The 19,114-nt window shown below is 46.2% G+C and overlaps 1 protein-coding gene and 1 long non-coding RNA gene across 2 annotated transcripts in view; one reads left to right on the top strand and one right to left on the bottom strand.

The window, feature by feature from the left end:
- The window catches only part of LOC135399272 (uncharacterized), a 186,190-nt gene that overhangs the window by 18,830 nt on the left and 148,246 nt on the right, over positions 1–19,114 (top strand). The gene's annotated exons all lie outside the window — the stretch shown is intronic.
- LOC135378442 (hemicentin-2-like) overlaps positions 9,053–19,114 on the bottom strand; it is a 73,588-nt gene continuing 63,526 nt past the window's right edge. The window contains exons 10-12 of the mRNA XM_064611484.1: positions 10,607–10,634; positions 10,435–10,520; positions 9,053–9,955 (exon numbers count right to left, since the gene is read on the bottom strand). Coding sequence (XP_064467554.1) covers positions 9,855–9,955; positions 10,435–10,520; positions 10,607–10,634 — 215 coding nt within the window. The 3' untranslated portion in view covers positions 9,053–9,854. The remainder of the gene's footprint in view (positions 9,956–10,434; positions 10,521–10,606; positions 10,635–19,114) is intronic.

The following is a 19,114-nucleotide window of genomic DNA, read 5'->3' as shown; positions in this document are numbered from 1 at the left end:
ACTCATATCATTGCACAACAGGAATAGCAATCACCGGAATGCAACACCGGACGATCACTTTCGTTTCTGTTTCCTGTAATGGAGGACTGTGGTATGCGTTTCTGTTTTCGTTACCATTACCGTTACCTCGTTTCGGTGTTGAAGACGATACCTCATCATTGAAAGGGTCTTAAGGCGGTCTCACGCGGTCTAGTTAACTTTCCCTTCCGGAGAAAGTTAACTGCACCATCGCAATTTTTTTTTTTTTGCTTTTCTCCCGCGCTTTAAGGAAGTAATGTAATGTGCGCCAGCGTGCAGAACATGCTAGCAAACGACAAGATCATTATTTTCATTCGCAGGGATCTGGGAAACTGCAGAAAGCTTGTCGAACTTGTTGATTGCAATCAATTCCGTGACTGTTACTACAGGGAATGACATCATTTTGGCCCAAATATCGCAAGCGGCCGTGCCGACAGAAGCGATTTTGTTGCATCCCCCATAGACTTCCATGTATTGATAATTTGACAAACGTTAATTCGCCAAAAATCAGTGGACCGCATCAGGCCTTCAAAAATTCGTCATTCCCTAGATAAACTCGAGGCGAACACGCCTGTACCTGTTTCGTGTAGAAATTTAGCTAGGTTTTCGAGAACCCTGCGAACAAAAATTCTCCATCGAGACGGCTTCGTCATAATCAGAACCGGTTGTCAATTACTTTTCAAAATCTTCAATAGGGAGGAGCGTTGTCAAAGCTGTATTAGTTCTGTGGCGTCAGCAGATTGATACATCTGGTCAAGTTCTCTGGTGTGGAGTCGTCGCTGCCGAGATGAGTTCTTGCGTTGTTGATTACTCTCGTGTAGTTAGCGCGTACAGTCTAAGAAAAAAGGGTGTGAACAAGTGGTAACTACTATAATTACCTCATAGATTCACATATCGTCTGATAAAGGGTGGAAAAGGGTAGTAACATCAATTATTGGAAAAACCCAATTATCATATATCCAAATTGCTACAACAAGGCGTACGCCACCCCCGCTCACCAAATCAGAAACGGTAACCCTATGCTTCGTGGCAATGGTTGGCGGACAACGTGCTATGCGGTGAAGTTCTGTTTTGAGAGTGAGGTAGCAGGTCGAACTTTGCAACCTCTTAGGCACAACATATGCGACAACTATTACCTCATAAAAGGTGTAACTGCTCCGCGCAATTTTCGAAGGTGGTGGTGGTGATAGGGCTTGCCGTTGTCGGCCTGACGTATGTGGGCAACGTCACGACTCACGCCCTGGGGGAATGGGCGTCCTGGGCCGACTTCTAAGGGAACTGTGCCGACATATGTCTGAAAGCGTCTGAGGAAAACCCAGGAAAAACCCCAGACAGCACAGCCGGCACCGGGATTCGAACCCGGGTACCTCCCAGTCTCGACGTGAGGCCAGCACGCTAACCACTGAGCCACGGGAGCCACGGGAGCGCATTTTTCGAAGAGTGTAGACAGTGCACTATACCTTCAGCCAATCTCTTGTAGCTTCAAAGTCCTGCTGGACTCCTGGTATATTGAGTTTCCCGGGTTTCGGAACTACGAGGCTGTGACAATCCGTAGCGTTACAAGGGTTAGTAAAGAAGAGGGCACAAAGCAATCGCACGTAGGTATGAATGCAGTTTAACACATCTCAACTCAGCAAAAGACAAAAAAAAAATCAATGTTCTGCCACAGGAGGGCCACTGGGAGAGTTTCGCGGCCGCGCCAAGTGTGTCGCCACGGTAGTATCGATTGGGGTGCCATCGCTTCGCAAGACTTCTTCATTATGAAAACAAAACTCCACTTAATAGGTGTACTTCTTCTACAACAACTGAACAAAGTGCGAGCCTACGTTTGTTTGAGTAAACTCGTTCTCTTCGATTTAGAATGTGTGTGTCACGTGGTCACATTCCTTTCAACCGCCAGCAAGCAATCCGAAACATTGAGCGCGAGCTTTGAACCGTTGACCGTTGGAGTGGCAGCAGTGGAAGGTAGAAGCTGGTGCGTTAGTGTGCGCTTTGTATCAACCTGTGTTTTTCAAAGTAAGCAACCGTAGAAATATTATGAGTTATGATGAATGCGCCTGGGTGGGTGCGTGAATTGTTATGCGATTTTGTATTGCACAGATGTGATAGACACCAGTTCCGGATACACGGATATACGCCAAGCAAAATCGCACTGGTAAGAATAAGAATACTCGTATCTCTACAAAGGTAGTTAGTACGTGCGGAAACCGGAATTGCAGGATTCACATTTGATCGATTAATTTCAGGTCTTTCGGGATGCAGAGCACCGAAACTGCTTTCCCGAAAGCGTTGTGTACGTACGGAAATCCACATTGGGCATGCCAAAGAACCTTGCAAATATTAGAGTCACTAAATAAGCTACGCTTACGTAGCTTATTTAGTGACTCTAGCAAATATATAAAGACCGCCTGAAAGCCAAGCTTCATGATACTGGAAAGCAAGTCAAAAAGCATGCCTCCTCCAGAAGAGACTTGTTGCGAAGAAACCCTGTGATGTGTTTGTAAACTATGTAATTATGCTATCTTGCAACGCCTGTGCAGCGATTTCGAGAAAAGTAGTGACATCATATTTGCATATCTATGAGTAAGCTTGATGAATACAGTGTTTCCGTTCCGATATCTGTCTCTTGTCACTTTCTGACGTCCTCGTAAACCAGTAGAATAATTAATGAAAGGCACAGAACCCCGGCACCGGAGCCGCAGAGCGCTCCGCCATGTTGGATAGGCATGAAAAACAGCGTCCTCGGATGAATGCGCTACCCGCCGCCTTATCCAAAATCATGGCGAATGCGCATGCGCAGAATTGGTCTTGCAACCACTGGGGTCGTATTTGGCGCTGCTGCTGCCCGAAAAACGTCCCCATTGCGATCAATAGGAGTGTCCCATCCCTGGTTCTGCGTGCATCTCAATCCACACGAGCACAGACCTCGTTATCCTTTTCGCTTCTTTGCTTCGTGACGAAAATCAAAATTGAGAGTTTACCATTCGCAGCAGAGGCAGCGGTCTCTGCTGACATGTCAGGGAGTAGTAAAACTTGGGGACAACGAGTGAACCGGTCGATCCAGGACAGTAGGGACTAGGGAGTGGTTACCATTTGATGATGGTTCCTATGAGATTGTGATGGATACGGTCAAATCGAGCATCATGCGTCAGGTCAGGTGGAGTGACGGCATGGCGGTGGATCTTACAGCTCTGGCAGGTGAGGCTGGACCGGACACAGGTTGCGATGTCGCGGTTCATAGCGGGCAAGAAGTAGCGTGCTTGAACGAACTTGCGTGATGCCTGAAGTCGTGGGGTGGACAAGGCTGTGCAAGGCGTCACAGACGGACCAAGGAAAAATTGTGGGAGAACGTAGGGACGTGGCGTGCACGTGGAAGTGTCACACCATAACGACCTTGGAGCCATAAGAGGAGGAACCGGCTCGAGATTGAGGTGGGGGCCTGCTGAGCGGCGGTGATGGGCCTCGCAGTTCATCGAGACACGCTGTTGTGAGACAAACATGGGCGCAACCACCGCACGGGATAATGCGTTTGCCGCTGTGTTGAGGTCGCCGGGAATGTGACGGAGGTCGTCCGTGAATTCTAGGATGTGTGCATTGTGGCGGTCTTCACGTGTTGACCTCTTGCAGACCAGACCTCTAGGAGACCAGAGTGCACGCATACGGGACTTTTGATCGGTACAGAGGGCGAAATGGTCCTTCGAGGAAGTACTGGCGATGCTTCACAGGGCAATATGCATCCAGTATCTTTACCAAACGTACTGCAATTGGTCTCTGCGGGAGTAAGTTTGTGGGAGAAGAAACCAAAGAGTGTCAGGGAGCCATTCTGGCGCTTGGTACATCTCCAGTGCCCTGACTGGAAGCAGCGACGAGTAAAGCTGTTTTAGCGTGGGGTTGGGGATGGTGGAGGAGCGTGGCTTGGGCGAGGTGGTTTGTAACATCCTCGAAACCACAGTGAGCGCGTGGTGTCCGAGGTAGTGGGGTATTCAGAGTCTTCTTACAATTGGTTGTAGCGGGGAGGTCTTGTAAAGGCGCAATCAGTGCGGCGCAGTGCGGAATGAACTGCCGGTAAAAATTGATGAGGCAAAAAAGCATGCGGAGACTGCGCCGGGCTGAAGGAAATCCATAATGGCTTTGGCCTCGGTGTGAAGGGACAGATGCTGTCAGGCGTGATGGTGTTTCTCAAGTAAGTGAGCGCGTTAACGCCGAATTCTTAGCGGGGTTAATAAGGACGCCGTACTTGTGGAGCTGATTCGGCTTCAGAGCCACTCGTTACTCTATCTACAATGGACCGTACTGTACAATGGAAATATGTTTAATGATCGATGGCGGTCGCGCATTGAAAATGAAACCTCGGGTGCACGGTCGAGCGCGCACCCAGGACGGCGATGATCATGAAGATGTGGTCGAATATAGCGGGGTGCTACAGACGTAATCAGCAAGCTTTCTCTGGGATCGATGGCTCCATTGCTTGGCACAACAGAAACTGAAAGTTACTGACAATTACCCTCAGCTATAGAACTTGAGAAAGGTGCCGCTAGCCTCGTTCGTAAATGTGTAAGAAAAGAAAAGAAAATATGCGTAGGAGAGGGCCAGATGCGTTTTAGTCCTCGCACCACAAATCTCTGACGTCGGTAGGAACTCCGTGGCTGCGAACTGCCGATTATTTGCGGCGTAATCAGGGAAAGCTGAAGTTTTGAGCTACTTTTTTTTTTAATTGAGACTTTGCAGTTTTGCATAGAAAAGTGGTCGTGAGGCGAAACAATACCAAATCGGACAATGCAAACAATAGTAGCATCTGCATCATCTCCTGGACGCACGGGCAAACTTCGCAGCACGTGATACTTGCACAAAGCAGAAATAAACGAGAACAGCGATGGACATTTCCCTAAAAGTGGCTCTGTTCGTCATTTCTGTTTGAATTTCCTTTGAATTTTGCCTAGCTCACTGGCATAAGCATCGGTGGTCCTCATTTCCACTGGATACTTTCAAGCCTACTTCCGTTACGGTCACCTCAAAATGCCTGAAGGTGATCTTGATCCTCGTTTGTCTTCGCGAAGTTTCAGGTTTCTGAGACAAAGGTGACGACATCCATGAATCCACCAGGTTTAGACATTTCCAGCTTTGAGCGAAATTTTATTTATTTATTTAAATCTTTATTTCAGTGTACAGGGACAGTGCGGCAACAGTGTGACAATGTGAAAGAAAAAACGACACTCGGGACAGTAATGCCACACGACGTACACGGATTTCCCACCAGTTTTATTTTCAGCGTTCAACAATTGCTTTCGAAGGTAGAAAACATGGGACGTTATACAGACACCATCTCGCCAGTTTCATGCTCTATGTACAGTATTTCCACTTGACTCCACATGCACCGGTTACCACCACCAAGAGATTACCAGCCAGTTTCTTGACCCTTAGGGAAAAAAACAAAAAACAAGCAGAGAGCGAAGTGGGTAGGAGCAAATAGGAACGGACAGAACTCAAGACAACATTGCACTCCACTTGGTTGACTGCTTCTCTTTTCAGAAGTAAATGCCTTAAAATATACACCACCTTACTTGACTCATTCTACTATGTTGATCAAACAGTGCTCGCACGCTGCACTTTGTTTATCTAGTATTGAAGTAGTCAGCGATGAGGTGTTTCGCGTCACACTGAAAGTAAACGTCCGCAGAAAGAGGGGAGAATTTTCTGCGTCGTGAACCGAGAAACGCCACGGACAACCTCCTCTATCCCCTTCTCTCAATCACATTCAACCAGTGCATCTATTGCCGTCGATTTCGATTACTTTCATTATTGTTCCCGAACGACGATGTGTGTGAAACTTCGCCGCCATTCCCGACTAATGCCGGTAAACTGGGTACATCTGAGACCTAGGAATCATCGCGTAAACAACATGTCCTGTCACTATCAACTCCAAGGCCCCCAACCTGAAGACATTTGGAGTTTTCGACTTGGTCGCACACACGTGTGCGTTCACATTTACGCACTCTCTCTCTCTCTCTGAATAAGTGATGGAAACGATAGCTTTACCTTTAGAACTTCCAGATCCGAGCTCCTCTGCCGCAACAACTATTACAGACCAGTTCACGAAGGAATGTCGGAAAGCATCCAGAACAGTCACTCTTCTGTTGTTTGCTATATTTTTGGCGATGTGCATGATGGCGTGCCTCACGTGCGCACGCCTTCCTTCAACTGTTAACACACAAGGAAAATATTTCTTGCGTATGCCACCAGCCATGAAATTTTCCAGACAAATGCTTAAAAACCACAAATCTTCCTTTTAAATGTCTTTTCATAGTGGCTTGCGAAAGGCTTCCGATATGGGGATATGGGGAGAATACGTTCCAACGGTCCTTAACATGTCGTGTCGTCCCTCCTCTGTCCCTTTCTCGGGTTCCAAATTTTATCACCATGTACCAGCTGGCCTGCACCCTTGCCCTTTTGCCGTCCTTAACATCCTTACCGCGTTACCAGCTGTCATTTCTGCTCGGCTATATCACAAGCGAACAACCACGCTTCGTAGGAGAGGTTTGGTCAACGCAGCACAACACAGCATATTTATGGATAACGAATGTGACAAGGGAACAGAACTGACTCCACATACAAAAATGGCGATGGCACATTTCAACACAGGGGTGGCATTCACACTCGTGATACAATAGCAGTCGGTAACGATTTTTTTGTAGCGCGTAGTACAGCGTCCGTATGAAATTCAGGTCTCATTCATGGGAGAGCTACGCCATTGTATAGTGTCCAGCCTGCCTGTAAGCACACGGTAGCGACTTATAAAAACTCTACAGTATCGACAGGGTGAGCCTCTCATCCTGACGGGGGGACATCACGTTCTACGTGGCCTCCTGGCGCCACCCTGTTTGCCCTCTGTTATTTTCAACACGATTGGAAATTCGAAAGGAATGTTATCGGATAAAATGTGCAAACTACTAATGCCAAAAAATGGCGACAAGCGGTGATGTTGTGAACAGCTGGTCACAGCGAGCAGCAGAGGTACACATTTCTCGTACCAACAAGGAGCATGAACGTAGGACACAAATCGCCCCCTTGAACTGGAAGGGTATCTGTCCATCTAAAAAGCCCAGCTTTCATCCTCTTCGTGCAGACTGATTCACAAAATGCTCTACAATGTCCGATTGTCTGCTACAGCCTTCCACCTTTGGCATTGGAGGTTAGCACTTTTGGGCTGCAACTATTCTCTCGAAGGTCGAGACTGTCGCGACTGCGATGCAACCCCGGTTCGAATTCCGGCACCGTCCCGGCCGCCAGATCTGTAGGCAGATCTCAATGAAGAACCTATTCTCTCAAAGTAGGATTGAAACTGATAGGATTGAAATGAACATGTTGGCGCGGTGGTTGAGCGTCATCTTTCTGAAGTCCCACCGTTGTCCTACGGCGGCTGGGAGGTATAGTATTTTTTTTTTTTTTTGTAGCTACCCTATGCGTAATATTTCACCTCCCTAATGCTTGTGAGCAGAGTTATTTACAAATATGTGGTTGGTGAGTCCGTGAAGTATCGAAGACGCCAACAAGCAGCAGTTGCAGACTTCAATGGAGCAACACGAACCCGTTGCAGAGTTCGCGTTACCGTATCTTCAAGTAGCGTGGTCTTGCAGCGATCGTTTTCACTTGAGCTCTCTGTCCTTTACAGAGCCTTCGTCCATTACTTGACCAGTCTGTGCTTTGAATACCGGCATTCTACAGGTAATGTAAATTTCATCACATGCACTCAGTTCACATCACTCACAATATTCGAGCAGTCACATTGGCTTCTCCTCTTCAGCGACGTCTCGTACCGAGCTACATTAATTGAGCGTAAAATGCGTCGATAACAACAGTGTATTATGTGGGAATGGATTCACAAGATAAAGCTCCAGCTATTGCTTCTGCCTCCCAGTTACACGCCGAAATCTAGCAAGGAAGTTCGGACACACATAACTGGAGCACGATCCAGAAATAGGCACATCAAGTTTAAACGATCGTTTCGCCACAATTTTGATTATGGTACGTAGGGCTCTACGGTGCTGTTCACCCTATCCGATGCTGAATCTTCTAAATTTCACAGCACCCAACCTCGGCGATTATGGCAGGCAAATACACGATCCTTTAGCTGAACTCTTGAGGGTCAGTATCCACGGATTTGTATCTCACAGTGAACGCGTTAAATAGATTTTCATTAAAGAACATATTTCAACATATATCACACACGCATTTAGTAAAACTTGGGAATCACCAAACATGGTCATCTGACGACACCGCAGAGACTAAGTGACTAAATATCTAAAATTATAACCGTCACGCATCTTGCGTAAAGACCAAATAAATAAGCTATAATTTTGAAACAGTCTTTCGTCATCAACGAAAAACTGGCTTTCTTAATAGTTAACTGTTAGCAATCGCCAGGGGCTGAATTCACCAATGCTGAAGCAAACCTGAAAATATGATACTTTAAGGGGCGAACCGATGTGTTTGAATATGACTAAAGAAGGAAAAGAAAACAGTAAGGTGAGTTTGCAACTAGTACGAGGGTTACATCCATCAGCTCTGCTCTCTAAAGAATCATTTGGAATTCCTTACATTTCACGTTTTTTTTGTGTGTGTGTGTCATTTCACAACGAAGTTCCGTACCCAAGCAGCACAACATCTTGGCCGAATATTGACAATGACGGCCCAATATTGGACCAAGATTGGACCAATATTAGACCAAGGTGCTGTGCTGCTTGGGTAGCTGCCGTTACGAATAAATAAACTGATACATATTATCGGGACAGGAACCAACGATACACATGCACATCCAGGACAGTATCTGTATCAGACTAAACTTCGCGGTATTACATGCTATATGCCTGACATTTTTGTGTATCGTGAGGACCCATCAACTTTCGGGAGAAGTCTTATAAACGACCTTATCTGTTTACGCGTGGTTTATAAGGACGGGGTAGCGGTAGACAACTTCGCTGCCTCCTATCTGAGGTCGAACGAATTTTTTTTTTTTTGGGGGGGGGGCAGTGATACGCTGTTATTGGCATTTGGATGTTTGACTTGTGTATGTGCACTTATTTACGAATTTCGATGACTCTCTGCCCATTCCTGGATGTGCTCCTCCATCAGTTCGAAATAGTCGTAGCTCGTGCATAAAACAGCGCAAGCAATACGCGTGGTACGATCCTCCAGGGCATATCCGAGTTGTCACCTTACTCGTATACTGAATCTTCATCAGCGCTGGATGGCAAGGGGACATCAGGTAGGCGTGCAAGATCGTTCGCAAACATTAGGACGTTCGCTGTATACATCCTGTAGTATCGGGTCCATCGGATATTTGAGGAGCAGGTTTCATTGCTCCGCAATTTGTCAATGGCAGCTCGCTGAAAGCAGGAAAGAATACGCTTGTTTCGGCGATGACGCGATGTGCAACTCGCCGTCCGGCAAATTCCGATTTCTTTTCTTCTTTTCTCTCTTTTTTTTAAAGTGTAGACAAGCTTAGTAACATTGACAAATGAAGCCTTAAGTGTGACCGTCGGACAGGGATATCTAATCGTTTCATTGTCAGAAATGGAAAATATGGTGCTTAGAAAGCGCGTAAGCTCGAGGCTGTAATATTTTGGCACCCCATGTACGCTGTATGTGTTGTGCACATGTGCGTTGTAGCCACCTTCCCATTGGTCTTGATAAGGCGTGTCGTGGATGTGCGTTTTCCACACACTGCAGTGGTCTACGTCGGCGACGTGACGTCTGCCAGACATCTCCACACAGCATCACTTTGGACAGCCCCGCGCACGCTATCGGACGGGAAGCTCGCAGAATTTGTCGAATGAGCACTAGCACACGCACTGAGGGCACGAGTCTTGGCCTGCGGAGGCCAAAGCTATAGAGGAAGGCGAGGACACAACTGTTTTTGTAGATGCTGGTGACTGAAATGCTGTAAGGAGAAAAAATACATGTGTGGTCGTTAACCTGCAAATACCATAAAGTTGTTAACACAATAGCATAAAAGTCTAGAGCGAACGAAGTGCTCAACAATCTATAACCTGTGAAAGACATGTAACGGAGTGCGGTAAGTGCATGTTGTTCAAGTACTTTATGAAAGGAAATAGAAACGATGTCCTCAAATGAAGTTGTCGAGGAGCGTTCTCAAGGTTCGTTGGAATGGAGGGCTCTTTAAAAACGCTGCGTAGCGTTTGACTGAAGAATTAAAGTTCGAACAAGCAAAAAAAGAAAGAAGAAACGCTGGCTGCTCCGAAAACGAGTTAGAATGCCGTAAACAGTGCACGCCATGTCGTTTCATGTGGTAAGCGTATAACCAACTGCTACCTTTGGTGCGTTCGGTGCCATCACTGCTCAATTGTACGTTCAAATTAAATTCGTCGGCAGCGTAGTGAAATGCTTCCCGAAACTTACACGTCATCTGCGTAGTGAAGGCCTGCTCAGGGAATATGCTTGGTTCGTGCTTAAGCTCCACTCCTTGTGACAGCTGGATCCATGAACTGAAAATAAGGTGTGACAGCAGCTGAGTATAGACAATGCTTCGCAAGTATACAATGTCGCAAGAAAACGGATATTTCCAACTTACTGCTTGTCTTGCTTTATTTCCTTCTCGTCTAGAACAAACAAATAGGAGAGAACAATAGCACTATGAAACGTAGTCCACATGGAATCCGTTCAGCAAATTATATCTAAGTACGAAGGCATCTTATATGGGAAACTTAAAGGGGTTGTGACGCCGCATGCTATACCGAATAACTGTAGCACATGGCTACTTGCATCGACGCGTGCTCCTGCATTCCATGATTTACAGCAAGGGTGCAATAGACGCATAGAACATGATAATCGCGCAAACCGAAACTCATCCGCCTCTGAAATCACGGAGAGGCCACGTATTTACGAGAACCAATAAGCCGAGGCTGTCGCTCGTCTGACGTCAGTGTTCGACGCCGAAGTTTGTTTGAGGGTTTGTGACGCGCCAACAAGAACGCGCAGAAAGCCATTTCATTTCATTTCATTTTTATTTGTTCTGCTTACTTCTACAGTAAGCTCAGGGTAGTGGGGAAAAAGCCAAGCAATGTGGCTTGACGAGTCCCAGCCCCGGTTCTCCAGCAGTGGAGCACACAAACAATTTAAGTACAAGCTATATAAGTAACATAAACGGTACAAAACACAACCTCAGTACAACACAAAATAGCCTATGTATATCAACCTAATGCACATTCGAGTACGATACCAGAATGTCTATGTTTAAAAAAAGACATATGGAGGCTACGTTAATTGAAACACTTCACAAGAACCGTACACAAGTGAAAAACATGTCATTCGTCAGCGGCAAAGAGAGCGAGCCTAATGTCAGGTTTGCTTAAATTTAGGAAGTTGACCTGCGTGTGGAAATTTAGTAACGTTGGCAACTGATATGATATTAGTTGTATTCCGTTTTCTGTAAGGGGCTGAACAAACCAGGGGGCTTAATCGCTTCATCATCGTTACGGTCGTTACAAGCTAACGAGTGGCGGGAAATTCAGAAAGGCTCGCGGGAAATTTAAAAGGTGGGCACGTCATAAAACACGTGCACGGCGCTCTTCACACGATACGTGAAGGCCGTGGTACACGTCACGCGCAATGTGTCACGTGCCCACCCTTTTGAATTTCCCGCCACTCGTTAGCTTGTAACGACCGTAACGACGATGAAGCGATTACGCCCCCAGGTCGGGAGGGAACGTAAGCAATGTACGTGTTCATCTTTCACTATAGTGTAACAAGGTTATGAAAGCTATGGTTATTTCGGTGGTGCATGCGTTTGTAAGTGATAGTTGTACAATTCTGTCACCCTTATGAGGGATAAATTTGTAAATAAAGGGTTTGTGCTCGTATTGTAACGTACATTTGCTATTTGTGCCATTCTTTTTCCTTGCCCTCCTCGGTAGCTCAGTCGGTAACGGGTTGGCTTGCTCAGCTCAATATCACTCAATTGAAACCCTGCCGAGGACGGTAGCAATGTGTGTGTGTGTGTGGGGGGGGGGGGGGGGGGGGTAAACATTGCTTCCAGCACCGTGTGTCGGAGATTTGCGTCGCACGTCAAAAGAACCCCAGGTGGTCGAAATTATCCGCAACCCCACTCGGCGGCACGTACAACATGGCGCCATACTATAGGCAGACAAACGTTACGTGTAAAATCACGGTGCCAATATTATTATTATTTTCGTTGCATGCAATACGAAGCGTGCACGAGGTAATGAAGCATCGGCTCCAGTGACTCAGTTTGCTACTGATTCCAAGGTTGCATGTTCGAACCCGGCCGACGACGCCACGACGGTGTGCCATGTGTTGAGCTTTCGGTGCAGGGTTGCCTCAGGTGGGGCAAAATTAATCCACAGGCCGACAGTTGTGGCGTCGTTCATGATCACAGCTGTCTGTTCACTGCTGTTTCCAACACAATCTACTTGGTAGCAAACATTGGATGGAGGGATGTAAAATTATTTGAATTTCTAGTGCAACCCATAGCAAGTTAGCTTCGCCTTGTGACATCGCATCTGGATTTTCCTTTCTATTTCTCTCTCTCTTTTTTTCTTTGTCAGCATCTCCATAATCAGTAAGCTAAACCCGACGACACGGGAAAATGACCTATTGATTAGCCAGTTTGTTGAGTGAGCACAGCAGGGTAGTTTCATTTATAATCGAAATAATGATGCCCGCCGGTCACAATGTTTATTTTTCTCGAAAAAAATATATGTTATCCCACCCACAAAGAGATGCAAAAGGTGCCTGACCGCAGGTTTCTGCGACATTTTCTTCTCCGTCCACGGCGCTTCGAAGCAACCGGCGCGATTTCACGGCTTAAATTTTTTCAATTTAAAGGTCATGGCCGCGGCGCGGGATCTCCGACTGTGATGTTCTTCGCATGAGCAGAAAGATCATTCTTTGCTCTTTCGTTTGACGTCAAACACATTGCTTTATCTTCAGCCATTATCCCGTAGCAATGCCGTGAACACGGAAGGATAGGGGAAAATTCACATTTTCGCGGCAGTTTTTACCCAAAAAGGACATCTTGAAATTTTCCAATATTTCGTATTAACATTGCTGGGACATAGCTCTTTCACGATATGCAATAAAATGTTTGCTTCTTTTGGTCCCAGAGGGCGCGCAAATTTTTTTTCGCACCCCTATACGCTCTGCAAGTAACCGAGCGTTGCGCATATCTCCTCTCCCAGTTACTCCACTCGGGAAGCCCCATTGGCTACGGCGGCGCCTTCCCTCTTCCCTCTGACTGCCCCCTCTCATGCGCAGAGACGCACTTGCACAGCGTATTGGGCAGCGCTCGCAGGGGTCAGACAGACGTACAAAGAGTGGACTTCCACCCAACCCCCTGATTTTTTTTTTCTTGCTTTCGGTGAGGGTGCCGTCATGCCGGAGGCCGACTATAGTAATATGCACAGATCAATGTGACGTCCGCACACAAGCAAAAGTTCGTTGCTTAGGTTTTCCCACCCGGTTAATCCCTTCAAGGTTGCGTGCTTGAAGGAAATCGGACGTGGGAACATGATATTTGTAAATACAGCGGCTTTGCCGAACCGAAGCGCGATACGTCTATTCTCTTGTAATTTTGTTTTGTTATTTGCTGGTTTCTTCTACTTCTGTTTCTTCTACTTTGTCTACTACGGGTGCCTAAGAGGGCTCATACGAATATCTTGCTCTGATATGCTCCTGTTCACAGTCTGCACAATTTCGGTGGGGTCAGTGAAGTCAGCGTCATCAGGGCTTGAAGCCGGAGGATCTTGTTCACCTGAAGGCCCTGCCTCAGCAACCTGCAGTCGAAACGTGTTGTAGCAGTTCACACATATTTCGTCGGTGTCGTGGACATGGACTGCCTCCGAGGTGCTCAAGATGGTATACAAGCCCTGATCCTATCAACGATACCGGCCTGAAGTTCTTGTTCCCGGGTATTTATTTCTTTTGTCGTTGAGTGTAGTCCGTGCAGTATGGGCACCGTGCACTAGCGAGAGGACGCTGCGGTCGCTTGATCGACAGCGCCACCCGTGGAGATTTCGCGCGTAACGGTCTGGTACTTGAGCCGTATCGGCGCCTTCGCGTATGTAGCTTTGGTGCGTACGGGTGTTTTTTCGAATTTTATATATCGGCTTTGGGCTTTGGACTCATTAACCCGTGAGACTATTTGTGTGGAAGTGGTTTGTCACGTAAAATGTATGCGATGGGGAAGCCTTTTGCACGTGGAACATTATGTGTCTATGCACAATGTGTGACACAGTGTGTAGCGCAGATAAGCGTGTAGTATTCGTGGCCCGTATTTACGTGAAGTTAAGTGCATATTTATCCGCAAGGGACTACCAATTATAGACTACACATCAGAGACTAGCTACGTCCAGCACCTGCGCTATGAGGACGGAAATCTCGCACTGAAGAATTCACATGAATAATACAGTCAACAACAAATTGGAATATACATTACGGAGATAGCGGAAAAAAACGTTCTCATTTCTTTCTTATGCATAATCCGTTAGCGTGATGATGCACTGTGAGGATAAGTTTCTTAGTCAAATTATTCCCAATCTTGCATCGCTCATGCAAGTCGTGGGATTCCCTTTTAGCCCTTTGTGCCTGCATTTGATGCACAGCCACAGTAATAAAAATCAATCAGTCAATCAAGATTGTTTCAGGATATAAATAAGGCGTGTTTTTGTTTGAAACTGGATATATAATGATAATAATGTTTTGTTAGTGCTAAAAACGACCACAGCGGCCTTAGTATAGGTGAACATGGCGCATCAGACACATTGTCGCAAATTGCAACATAGAAGCAGCCAGAAATATCACGCAAAAGAAACACAAAACATAAACTATGCTAAAAAATAAAAAAATTGACAATAATTAAGAAGAAACTCTGAGGTTGCTGTTCGACAAACGCATGATTACTTTTGTGTGTGTTTGCGTGTGTGTGCGCGGACGAATAGGAAGGAGCAAAGAACCACTTGTAAACCGAGATCACAAGATTTGGCAACGATAATAAGATCATAGGGACAGAATGCACCTACATAAAATCATGACGGCTTACGAAACGCAGCTCGGGGAGGAGAAATAATTCCCTGTGTTCGCATGCAAGCTTTACATTGAAGGAAGACGAGGTCCAAATCCAGTCTTCGCCGACACGCCGCAAAATTAGGGTCCGAGTAAAAGAGATAAATACTGTACGACATATGGCAGACACTAATTTTAGCCAAGCTCCACGATGTTCATTGGTCATTCATTGGTGTATTTCGCAACTTTTTCACGTCAGTTGCTGTGCTATAAGTTCGCATCGTGATGCTCAACTGGTCATTGACAAATATACTAAATGCAAGGAATGAGTTCTAAGTTTGAAACAACAGATTTGAGCGGCACGTTGGGTGGATTGCCGTGAAAGCGCTCTCTCAAATACGTGATCGGCGGGACGATACAGCGAGAAGGACGAAAACTTTACGTCAAGTTGCCTCTCTTTCACAGCAACTTGGTTGTCGTGGCAGACTACCACATAGAATTAGTTTCCATTTTGTCTTCTCATTTGACTTTCTATGCAGGCAGCTTCAAATCGCTCTTTCCGAACGGCGAAACTAGCACAGCACTGCTAGACGTTGCTGCCGTCGATAGAAAACTCTAGCGCACGGTGCCCATTGTCGACTTCTGGTGTGTCTACGGCTGGACATGGGGAGCGCAGAAGTACACGCTACGCCGACGACAAAACGAAATCCAAACGTAGCATCGAGGAAAGCAAGGCCCTTGTCTTAAAATGTGGACGGCGGCGGGAACCCCGTAGACGCCTAAAGACCATCTTTTCCCACGCAGCGTCCCGACTTTCTCACCCATTGGAAGGCTAACTCCTTCAAATAATATTTCTTAAAGGAGTTCACCTTGAAGAAATAAGGGACGGGACATGTCCTATCATTCCCAGGAAGACCAGGCAACCAGTCCTTGGGCGATCTGTCGGCATCGTGGCATATCACCTGAGTGTTTAAAATTCCGTCTATGTTCACAAGTAGAAGAAACCAGCAAAGAACAAAACAAAATTACAAGAGAATAGACGTCTCGCGCTTCGGTTCGGCAAAGCCGCAGTATTTACAAATGTCACGTTCCCATGCCCGATTTCCTTCAAGCACTTAACAGGCAACAGTCTTGCAGTATTTCAACAACTCCACAGGGATTAACCGGGTGGGAAAGCCTAAGCAACGAACTTTTGCTTGTCTGCGGACATCACAGTGATCTGTGCATATTACTATAATCGGCCTTCGGCATGACAGCACCCTCACCAAAAGCAAAAAAAAAAAAAAAAAAAATCAGGGGGCGGGGTAGAAGTCCACTCTTTGTACGTCTGTCTGACCCCTGCGAGCGCTGCCCAATAGGGGTGCGAAAAAAAAATTGCGCGCCCTCTGGGAGCAAAATAAGCAAACATTTTATTGCATATCGTGAAAGAGCTATGTCACAGCTATGTTAGTACGAAATATTGGAAAATTTCAAGATGTCCTTTTTGGGTAAAAACTGCCGCGAAAATGAGAATTTTCCCCTACCCTTCCGTGTTCACGGATATGTTGTTACGGGATAATGGTTAAAGGTAAATCAATGTGTTTGACGTCAATCAAAAGAGCGAAGAATGATCTTTCTGCTCATGCGAAGAACATCACAGTCGGAGATCCCGCGCCGCGGCCATGACCTTCCAAACGTGCGGTAAAACGGTTCTCTGTTGCGTTTTCGGGATTTTTTTCGTATACTTTTCTCTTGACCACGTAAATTTAATAGCCCACGGTGGAACGTGCACCATCCACTCTCTCAGCAAAAAAAAAAAAAAAAAAATTCGTTCAAATGGGACATCTCGTTCAAGAGACACAAGGTCACAAAGTTGGAAAAAATTTAAGCTGCGAAATCACGCCGGTTCCTTGGAAGCGCCGTGGACGGAGAAGAAAATATCGCAGAGACCTGCGGTCAGGCACCTTTTGCATCCCTTTGTGGGTGGTATAACATATGTTTTTTTTCGAGAGAAATAAAAAATGTGACCGGCGGGCATCATTCGATTATAAATGAAACTACCCAGCAATTACTTGTCAGAAATTCCCATCAGACAGAGATATCTGGTTATTGTGAATAAATTGAAAAGCATGTGGCCACGTAAATACGTACATTTATGGAGAAATCTACGACGTCCTTTGTACTGTACCTTGATAGAGGAAAGCGCAACGACGGTAATCGTGTTTTAATACTGAGCATGGTGTAGGATTCAATAGGGATTTTAAAAATGGCAAGAATGATAACTGGATAATTTTTCCCGATAACAACAACAAAATAAATCGTGACTATAGCACGCGGGGTCTCTTGTGCTGGCATTGGTTTTCCGTGGACTGCGTAAATTACCACACGGTAATGTAAATATAACGAGATAATAGAGAGTTTTAGTACATTGTACGCAACGGCAATAGCGTAAGATGCACTAAAACTCGGTAAAAGCGACTTTTAATATATCCGAAGAACTGTAGCAAAACGATACGATAGAGGAAGTTATCGAACCCAAGCTCAGCAATGTGATGTTACCCGTTTCAAAGAAACCGTGTGATTGGCTTATCACGTTTTCGGAACCGTAATCGTGAACACCTTCCGATCTAGTAAAAGTCGCTATTATATAACGATTAATAAAGATGAGTGCGGTGCGGGTATACCCGCAGTTACCCGCGGGTATCCGCGCAAGTTTGCTCTTCGCGGGTACACCCGCACTGCCTCCGCGGACTACACGGGTATACCCGCAATAGCCGCAGGCACAACACCAGCCTGTCGGCTTTTGGTGTACGACCCGATTTACCGCGAACATTGTGCCCAAAATATTTTCCAAGACGTTCCATATCCAGTCCTTCCGTGGTGTGCGAGATGACGACAGCTTTGTCATTTACTGGCACCACGTTCTATGCTCTTTGAGAGAGGCAGAGAGAGAGAGAGAGATGGAAGGCGAAAGTCCAGCTGATTGTGAGACCGGGAGGTTGGAAGTGTGGGCAATAACAATGGGGTAGGGTATCGCCTCTGGCGCTTGAATTTCCCATTCATCGTCTCAAAATAAAGTTCTTGTTGTTGTCTCTCTTTGGGCTATGTTTGTCACATAGGGCTAATTTTGGCTATCTTTCGACACGACGACTGGTTCGCTTTGCGTTAGTAAACTGACAACCATGTCAACTGTCGCCATAGCGTGTGACTATTGGAAAAGTGGCTCTCTAACGGACAGTGTACCCAGCATCAATAAATCATTTCGTGTTGTGACGATCATGTGGCATAACTGAAACATGCGTGCGCATTGGCCTGCGGGTGCACCTGCGGGTATGCGGGTATCCGTGGGGATGTGCGGATGCGGGTTGTACCAATGACACTTCTGCAGCTGCGGGTCGTGGTCCCGCGGGTGCGGTGCGGTGGCAGGTACGAATCTTCATATCCGCACTCATCTCTAACGATTAATATTACAGACTGACGAAAAATGCAAGAGGACAGGTAAACTCTTGTGCTCCTATTTCTATGATAGACTTTATCACGGTATTAATAAGCGAACGTTAGCCAAACAAGACAAAGTAGGAAAATTATGAAACATTATTTCTGTGTAAAGTGTCAGTGCTGGACTCAAACTTTTTGGCCTTTACACTATATCGTGTTACGTATTTTGCTTTCCTTTTGCATTTCTACTAATTTTGGAAGGACCGCCAGGCCTCCACAAGTTTCGACTTCACAAACGGGTTGATGACGTCATCACGCACGCTGAGCATTTGCCTCCTAACAACGGCACCGGCGATTTCCCTGTCCGCTGCTCTCGGGTATGGACGGCCGCCTGCTCTCGTTTCGAGTCGGTGGTATCATTCGTGAAGCACCGATGTTGCTAGGCGGCAGCGTAATCACGCGCATAATGACGTCACATTTTGCAAACGAGATTTTTTGGCATCATACATTTTGCTCATAGTCTATCATATCATCTCATAATCACGCGCATAATGACGTCACATTTCGCGAACGATATTTTTGGCATCATACATTTTGCTAAATAGAAAGGGAGACGCAGATTGCGGTAGCATAAATTGGAAGA

This window comes from Ornithodoros turicata, chromosome 1, assembly GCF_037126465.1.
Source record: "Ornithodoros turicata isolate Travis chromosome 1, ASM3712646v1, whole genome shotgun sequence".
In the NCBI taxonomy this organism is placed as follows: Eukaryota; Metazoa; Arthropoda; class Arachnida; order Ixodida; family Argasidae; genus Ornithodoros; species Ornithodoros turicata.
The sequence above is the reverse complement of the archived record's forward strand: the minus strand, read 5'-3'. Positions and strand labels throughout refer to the sequence as shown.